The 9,361-nt window shown below is 45.3% G+C and overlaps 1 protein-coding gene across 1 annotated transcript; it reads right to left on the bottom strand.

Moving 5' to 3' along the window:
• Positions 1–8,544: 8,544 nt before the first annotated feature.
• Positions 8,545–9,240, bottom strand: ascl1b (achaete-scute family bHLH transcription factor 1b). Its single transcript, XM_061077377.1, has one exon. The coding sequence runs from the start codon at positions 9,238–9,240 to the stop codon at positions 8,545–8,547; it is 696 nt and encodes a 231-aa protein (XP_060933360.1).
• Positions 9,241–9,361: the final 121 nt, after the last annotated feature.

Below are 9,361 nucleotides of genomic sequence, written 5' to 3'. Positions count from 1 at the left end.
TAAAATAGTTGGTTGTGTGTTTTTAGCTGCTCAGAGTGGAGCTTTTTTTAACTTCTCTATGTAAAGTTGGGAATTTTCTTTCATCAGAAAACTCAAGATGGTTGTTGATAAGCAGTTAATAAGAAGTAGCTATCAAATCAATGTTATCACTATTGCCCAGAAGTTTATGTTTTTAACCTCACCAACGTCTGTGTGTTTTTGTTTTGTATTGTTTGTGTTTATATATAAACAAGATGACAGTGTCTTTGATGAAAAATGTCAAGGAGATTATTATTGTGTGTGTGCAATTTGGTGCAGATCCACAGAATCTAGATCTGGTGAATTTAAATGTGCTTTCATAAAGGGACTTTTGAGTCTATTGAGTGTAGCACTGTATTATACTGTATATTTTACTATTTGGTGTTATTTCTGATGCTTTAGCTGTTGTTGATGTTCAGGATGGAGCCCATTTAAATTACTGGTATAAGTTTTTTCGTCCCATAAGTTAGTTGTTTATAAGTGGATATAACTTAGGAATTATATCTCTCAACTAAGTTTTATATGGATAGTTGAAGTCTATAATAGTGGAAAATGAAATGACTCAAGTGAAAATGGTCAGAAAATGTTGTGGTCACAGTTTGTATGAGTGTAAGGAAAACAAGAAGATAAATATTATGAGCATATACAGCACACAGATGTGTTTATGTAGCTCTATGATGAAACTGTGGCAACAACCAGACAATTCTGAAAAAAATAACTCAACTGTGGTTTGAAATTACTGCACCACCTTCGTTTATTCAAAATGCTTTTTTCTTTTTAATTCTAATTCTGCGTGTGCTTTCATGTTTCCATTCACAGTCCTTGCACACACACACACAAACACACAAACCCCTTTCATGACCAGAAGCACGTTTCTACACTGCTTCCACAGAGGGCACCTCCATTGTGTCGTGCAGAGATGTTTACAAGACGGATAAAAGAAAACAGTTCACTGTCTGTCTGAATCCAACAACGGGAGAATGAAGCGTGTGATTTTTTGAAGCTGAGGGCGAAATGCGTGTCAGAGGCTGATGAAGCCGCGCTGTGTCACCGTGAACAGGTTCTCCAGGGGCAGGCTCCAACCTGCTGGAGACCCTGGCTACGTGTGTGTGTATGAGTGTGTGTGTATGTGTGTTTGTGCGTCACTCCGAGTTAAAAAGACAGCAAAGAAGAAGTGGTTTTCAGGGTTAAAGGTCAGACCCGGAGAATGATTTGATTTGCACACCAACCCACGCATACACAAACTTTAAGACATTGCAACGTATTGTTGAGTGAAGGAATGCACCTGATCTCAACAGAAGAATGGATGAAAGCGATTTAAACACACACTCGCACAAAGACAACAGGCACACACGCACCCACCCACACACACACACACTCACACACACAGAGCAAGCCCACACATAACATGTTTTTAGAAAGACAGTTAAAGGGAGTTACCCTTTTTTTTCTCCTCATGTCAATACACAATAAGGGCAGAGGAGGACAGTGGGGGTGAGGTTCTAATGAGCTGACGTGACGTCTGTAAGCCAACACACACATGGAAAGTGATCCTCACATAGTTCCTCAAATAGAGTAAATAATCAAGCAAGCTGTTTTGTTTTATTTACAAAAAGTTTTAAAAGACAGCACAGAGGCAGTAATCATGGCAGCAAAAGAAGAGAAGTTGAGCACAAGATCGATAAAGGCCATGGTCTATCACACCAGTCAGGACCACAGGCCATGCAATGAGGTCCCTGAGACGGTCCAGCCCAGCAGGGTGTAGGAGGCAGGTACGGTGTATATGGAAACGCCACAACCGAGTCGCTGGCACAGTCTACATTACAGGAACATCTGCATCAAGCATGGCCTGGACGTCCCATGGGAAAAAAACATCTTTAAAGGGGATTGAAGTTGCCGTGAGTAGGGAATTTTTATACATTTTAAGTAACCAAACCTTTGTATTGAGGGAATCACAACAGCTGAAAGTTTAAGTCAGTGTCTGAAATGTAGTTCCGATATTGGCCACTCGGAGCCGACTTAACTTGGATTCATTCAAGGAGTTGAACAAACTCCAACTTCTTTTTACTATAATAAGTTTTAACACAATAACTTTTGACTCTTATTTTTCCATTAAAGGGGAATCAAGGCTTAACAGAGCATGTTTTGCTGATATTTCACAGGCCACAGGTGTTTCAGTGTTTCCCATTTAACTTGTTTTCTTCTTCATATTTATCCACAACTCCCATGTGCAATTTTTTTTCTATTTATCCATGCAATAACATTTGTGTGCAAAATCCATTTTACTTGGACACATTATTTGAATATTTCACTTTATTCTGTCTCTATTTAGATTCCTTGTATAAACATCTTTCCACATACATTTGTATCCTATCTTGACGTTTCACGCTTAAGCCTTATACTTTAAAATCTCAATGTGTGTGTGTGTTAACTAAGAAGGCTTCTACAGACCTGCTAAATGTCATTGTACCAGGAGAGTGACAATAAAGATCTCTTGAATTCTAAATCTGCTCCACCACAGTTTCTCACGGTGCCCAAATTTGGACTTTATTGTTTCTCCTAGTAACTGAAAGTGAAACGGCTTTTTCGTCTCAAACACGTCACCTGAGAAGTCGCTGAGTTTCACAACAGAAGCTGCACCTGTGTTCTATTTTAGGCTATTATTTCAGGTCCTAAATTCCTATGTGTCACTGAAGTCATACAGTTAAACAAGCTTCATGTTATTCCTGGCCCATCGCTGGTGTCAATCATCAATCTCAGTCTCATGTTGTGAATCCAGTCATCATCCACCTGTAGCTACAATAGGTTTTCTGCATTGAAAGGCATCACTTTGTCGCTTTTTCCGCAGCAGCTCCCCCATTATGGTCCCATTATACCTTCTACTTTACCAAACCATAGACGTCAGAACCCGCACTGCCCCCAGAAGTTACTAAAACCCCAAAACATCTCCCTCTCCAGCTCTGTACAAGCCGTCCACTCCAGGCTGCAGTCTCCCTCTGAACCATCATTACAGTCATTAGACAAGAATAAGCTCTGTATCACAGGAGTCCACCAGCATCCAGTTTAACCCAGCACAATTAGCACATCCATTGGAGGAGAATTACCCTGGAAAATGAGAATGCTCTGGACAAAGGAGGCAGGAGAGTTGGAGTTGAAAAAAAGAGGGTAAGTGTGAGGGAAAGGGGGAGAGAGGAGGAGAGGAGAAATGAGGGAGGACGGGGAGAGATTAAAATTGTTTGAATTAAGTCCACGCTCGCCCCATTCATTCGGTATTCTGCTCAAATCAGAGCTTTTGTTCCGCCTGGCGTAAAGTAGTGTCAATCATCTCGACCCGGTTTTGTAGAATGGGGAAATTTATTATGAATTTGCTCCTGCAAATAATGAGGACTACCCCCTGCCTGCTCTCCCTCCTCCCTCCTCCCTCCTCCCGCGAGCCACCTCTCCTCACTCCCCCGAGCCTCCACCCCCATATCAATGCTGCAGAATAGGCAATAGAGAGTGAAGTTAGCAATCTCAGGGCCACTCGCACTCTGGACCCACATCAAAGTGACAGAGACGTCCAATCAGATTTGTCTTACAGGCATTACATGATGAATATGGTGCGGCTGTAGCACAAAAGCGCCTTTGTGTGTCCCCGGAGCAGAGACTATTCACAGCCCGCCACAGCCAGCCAGAGTGGAAGTAAATGGCCAAAAGGGCCCAGGCCAAAAAAAAAGCACCCAAACTTGTGCAGCACAATGGCCCATGCAAATCACAGCCCCCCCGCCTCCACCCTACCACACATCCCCACCTCTTGCATCCCTCCACCCTTCAGGCCTGGATCCTCCTCTGCTGGGTCGTCTGAAGTTTAGGGCCCATTCACTCACATACAGAGGTGTCAGTTAAAAGTGCCGAGCTGCACGCATTCAAATTCTCTCTCTCTCTCTCTCTGTTTTTTTTTAAACGTTCAGTGAAAAGAGAAAGATTTCCCCTTTTTTTAGAGAGATAAAAGAAAAACATGAGTCAAATGACTTTTTGTCTGAAAGTAAGAGTGACTTGTGAGTAAGACTCCTGTTCAGCAGCCTTAGACGTGGAGTGTGAGGAAGAGTTATTCACCACAGCTGGAGTGGTCATATCAAAATGACGTCCAGGGGGAGATACAATTAATTAGCAATTATATCCTTAAACAAAAACATGCTGCATTAAGTTGTGTGATGACTCTAACTTAGAAAAATCTTTAAATGGTCTTTATTAATATATATATGTATTGGATTTGAATCCCAGAAACTTAGATATCAATAATGTTCGGATTGTGATCATATATTAGCAACCATGATTCACACTGGGTGAACTAACAGCCTGTTGTGTTCACAGGTACGTCTGTTTTAAGGAAGAACCAACAAGAAAATCCAATTATTCAATGAAGATTGATAAAATGATTCTGTATTTTATATAAATTGTATGTTAAACTTAGGGAGAAATGCTAAATGTTGTTGTTCAGCCGTGGAATGACGATATAGCCATTCTTCTAAGAAGACTCTATAGTGAGAAAAAGGTTTTAGTGCTTTAGTGCATCCACAGCATCACACTTTGCATTGAAGGGGCTTTAAAGCTTTGGAATCTTATTATCGTGGCGCAGAACCAATGTGATTTGCAGTGTCTGACCCTATAGGAGGAAAAAAAGAATAGTGAAAACACAAGTGTGTCTATAGTGCCTCTATTAACCAGGACCTTCCTCAATCAGTAGCCAGGGGGTCAGCAGATTTGTCTATGAGCCACCTGCACGGCCCAGTGTTTGTGTGTGTGTGTGTGTGTGTGTGTGTGTGTGTGTGTGTGTGTGTGTGTGTGTGTGTGTGTGTGTGTGTGTGTGTGTGTGTGTGTGTGTGTGTGTCTGAGTCTACTACAGATCAGTTCTTCAGTATGCTCTCTGTCTGTGTTAAGTCTGTCTCTGCTTAAACATTAACACCTCTGTAAGCATTGCTCAAGGTTGTGCCGCATCTCTTCATCCATCCACATTGCTTCTCTCTCTCTCTCTCTCTCTCTCTCTCTCTCTCTCTCTCTCTCTCTCTCCATCCCCCCTTGTCTCTATTTACTTTAGTATATCAGCATATTTACAGTGGTGGCTCCATTCAGTATTACTCTTTGTCTGCTGTCTAATTTGTATGATTGGAGTGGAAGTCCTGTGGGAGTATTGTTTATGGTTTCATGGAGTAGTTTAATTGAGGTTAAAGTGAAGGCAATCAAGTCATTTTATCCTGAGAAATCAATTTGTTGTGGATTGTATTGACTCTAAGAGATTTATAGGATTCTTTAATATTATGAATCATTACATAATCTGACAGCAGTGACTGGAGACTGAGGAAACACACTAGACAGAGTCAGGTTGAACCTTTTTGCTCTAGTCTGCACCTGTTGCTCTGCAGGTGTATAATCTGAGCAGTGATCAGACATACTCACATCAGGTCAGATCACCTGAAATGAAATCCAGCTCACTACACTCATTAAGGTTTATAAAATTAAACAATTGTTGCTTCCGTAATGTGTCTGAATAGTCTCTATCCTTGGAGAAAAGGGACAAGGGGTCAACCATGAAGACTTGTGTATCCACCCTGTCATCACAGTTGTATTAAACGTATTCCCTTATGATTATTCGATTTTTCTGGATAACCATTTTAATCTGGGCTGTTTCCTCCAGTTCAGATCAGTTATTGCTCAGATTAGATCAAATGATGGACAAACAAATGAGTTAGTTCAGTCAGTTAGATCATATTATATCTGGAATCTGGGCCAGTTGTAGTTTAATGCAGAAATAAACACACACATGTAATTTGACTGACACACATCACTCAGGGGGCGATGCAGGTTGGACTGTTATTATGCAAATATAAGTGCTCCTCTATATGATCGTCAAAACATACAAGCAATAAAGTTTAAAGACGAGCAACGTGCAATTTACGCGCACACATGAATGATGGATGTATCTCTCTGGTTCATGCAAAGAGGCTTAAAAGCACCGGGAGCACTGATGACTGCCTTCACAGCAACACATGACCTCTCATCACCCCCCCTCTCCTGGCTTATTTCGCCCCATATTATAGTCCCCCGTGGTTTACATAGCCCACACCGGGGCTTTGCGCACGAATACGCACGCATAAATGACCTGCGTGTGATTGTTCAGCATTGTGATGCGCCAAAATGAACATCACCCCCTTAGGCATTGTCAAAGTGAAAATGACCCGCGGACAAAATGAAATGAATAAATCTCTCCTGCTCGCCTCTGCTCCTCCCTGTAGACAACCTGGGACAAGAGACAAGCGCTTATTTCCAGTCTCTGTCTGACACTGAAGGACTGAAGGACTGAAGGACACGCAGCAGACTCCACGCGTTTCATAAAGGAGCAGCGGGGTTTTCTGCATGTGTGTGTGACGTAGGAGGTTATAAAGCAGCGGCGTAATTATTGTCATTTATCACTTGTTGGGAGTTTTTGTCGCTGTGGCTCCGCGGACAGGACTCACACATACACGAGCCGTGGACCAATGGGAGGCAGCCGAGCCTTTGTCATGGAGTAGAGGCACGTGGCTTACACCTGCAGGCCTGTGTGTGTCAGAGAGAGAGAGAGAGAGAGAGAGAGAGAGAGAGAGAGAGAGAGAGAGAGGCACACTTTCTTGTAAAAAAAACAACTCACATTATTCAGTCTGTTACTTCTTGGTCAGATTCCAAAAGTTAGAGCTGTGCTGTTCTGATTTATTACTTTGAACAGCTTTTAGCAAATAACACTTTCTTGTTATTTGCTAAAAGCCCTTATTTTTCTGGACGTATTATAACGTATTATAACACATAAGGACTGTGAGACCAGCTTCAAATAACCCCCCCACTCCCACTAGTGAGCACCAGGTGAAATAAAACTCGTTATTTCTCGCCCCGCACGCCTCGCTGACTTTGGCATCGGTGTTTATTTACAATAGATCTTCCATAATTCGCATAATGAGGCGCAAAGACGCGCACAATAGCGCGCACAATGGGGCGTTGTGCAGCCCATCTCGCAGCAGATAGGCTCTCTGATGATTGGGATGTGTGCGCCATGAAAAACACAGTCGGGGATACAACTAGTCTACAACCCCCGGTTTTTATTTAGATTGATCTCAGTCGGGCAATAAGAATTTTGACCCTGCTCATTGTCCTGCTGACTTTTTTCCCCAGGCCGTATTTCAAAGTCTCTATATCCTTTGAGTGGAGTGAATTGCTCCCCTCCTCTCCCCCCCAACTGCGCTCCAGGCCATTTGGGTAAAAGCAGAGTATACGCAAAGGGAAACAATGCAATGCATGAAACGTAATATTAATCTCCCCTGTCCTGAATGTGGACAAAGCGCAGTGGAAGGTGCGCGTCTATTACGGTTATTGAGTGCTCACCCAGCTGCGCAATTTTACCCCTGTGCGCCCAACCAAGTCGGAAAAAGGTCATGCAAGGGGCTTTGAATAGAAGAGCAGCTCTCTAGTTTGCTCAATTACCGCCACCACACACACTCACAGACACACACTCTCTCACTCACACACACCCACACAAACACAAACACATCTGGGCACGAACTGAAGAACCAAAACACTGTCAGAGCATGTAATATAAATAGATTCATCTTTATTTATAAAACTTGTTTTGCACAAAATATATCTGTTAAAAACAAATATTTACATTTTTTTTTCAAGCTACGGGAAATGGAGAACAAGTGCATACATGAATAAAGGTCTCCTCTCCACCTATAGCTATACAGTGTGTCACAGGTAGTAGCCTTGATATTGCGGTCCTCTCTGTCAGCTGCTCCTCACAACAACACAAGTGGCAGTGGCTGTTGTTTCGAGAACATTGCTTCGTTTTTTCGTAAAAAAATATGTCTTCATGTTAAAACACTATGATACACTTTGTTGTTATGGAAAACCGGACCGTGTACACCATGAAACAAACAAATGCAACAGTCTGTTGATGCATCATCTTTGTTGTGACGTGGAGCACATGCAGCAGATAGAAGGCAGAGTGCTGCTCTGGTGCAGTGAGACACTCATCCAACAACAAGTCCTCTGGATCTGCAGCACAGTGTCCAAGCGAGTGTCCTGCTGCTGCTGCTGCTGCTGCTGCTGCTGCTGCTGCTGCTGCTGCTGCTGATGTGTCCCATGGTAATTGCACTTATTCAAACATAACATCAACAGTTCTTTCCTTCCAGTGAGTCCAACTCCCTCCTGGTCGTTGGGACTTCAGGACGACTATTTGTGCTTAATGCAACAAGAGGCTCTCTCTCTCTTTCTTTCTCTCTTTCTGTCTCTGTCTCTCTCTGCAACTCTCTCTCTCTTGCTTTGCTCCTGCAGAAGCAGCCCGGACGAGGGAGGCAGGCAACAGTTCACTTCCAAGCACAGAGGGCGACACCGATCCGATGCCTGTGTCAAGTCTATGTCAGCACTTTCTGAGAGAAGTCAGCTGCTTTTTACGCACAGACGCTGCTGTGTGTGTGTGAGTGGGGGGGTGTGGTGGGTTTGGTTTGACCCCCAGTCTCAGCCTCAGTACCTGTCGAACCAGGTGGTAAAGTCCAGCAGCTCCTGCTCCTCGGAGCTCAGGGGCTCGTAGCCGCCTTCATCCGACGAGTAGGTGGAGTGAGGCGACTCGGGCTCGGCGGAGTAGCTGGTGGAGACGGCCGGGGACGGGAGCCCGCACGGGGACGGGAGCCCGCACGGGGACGGGAGCCCGCAGGGGGACGGGAGCCCGCACTGGAAGGCGGCGGACACGGCGTCGTGCTCGTCCAGCAGCTGCTGCAGCGCCCGGATGTACTCCACCGCGGACCTCAGGGTCTCCACCTTGCTCATCTTCTTGTTGGCGGCCCCGTTGGGCACGTGCTGCCTGAGGGTCTGGAAGCCCATGTTGACCTGCTTGACCCGGTTCCTCTCGCGCTCGTTCCGGCGCGCCACGGCCACGGGCTGCTGGGGGGGGGGCATGGAGTACCCGAGGCCCGTGAAGCTCAGGCGCCGCTTGCAGCGCAGCAGCTCCGGGGACATGGAGCGCTGCCTCTTCAGCACCTTGGGGTTCCCGGGGTCCTGGTGCCCGGGGTCCGGGTTCCTGGGGTCCGGGTGCCGGGGGTCCGGGTGGGGGGGCACGGAGCAGTCCTGGGCCGGGGCGTGCAGGCTGAGGGTGGGGTGTCTCTCCTTCAGTGCAAAGGTGAAGGCGGTGGTCTGCGTGGTGGTGATGGTGGTGGTCTCCATCCTCTCGGTGGTGGTGGTGGTCGTGGTGATGGATGCTGTGGGGGGGGCTTTGGCAGTGCACAGCTCTCGTGTCCTTCGCGTGTGTGTGTGTGGGTGGGGGGGGTCCGTGTGGCTTTACTCC

Source organism: Limanda limanda, chromosome 8 (genome assembly GCF_963576545.1).
Source record: "Limanda limanda chromosome 8, fLimLim1.1, whole genome shotgun sequence".
NCBI lineage: Eukaryota > Metazoa > Chordata > Actinopteri > Pleuronectiformes > Pleuronectidae > Limanda > Limanda limanda.
Note: the sequence above shows the minus strand (reverse complement) of the source record. Positions and strands in the feature narration are given on the sequence as shown.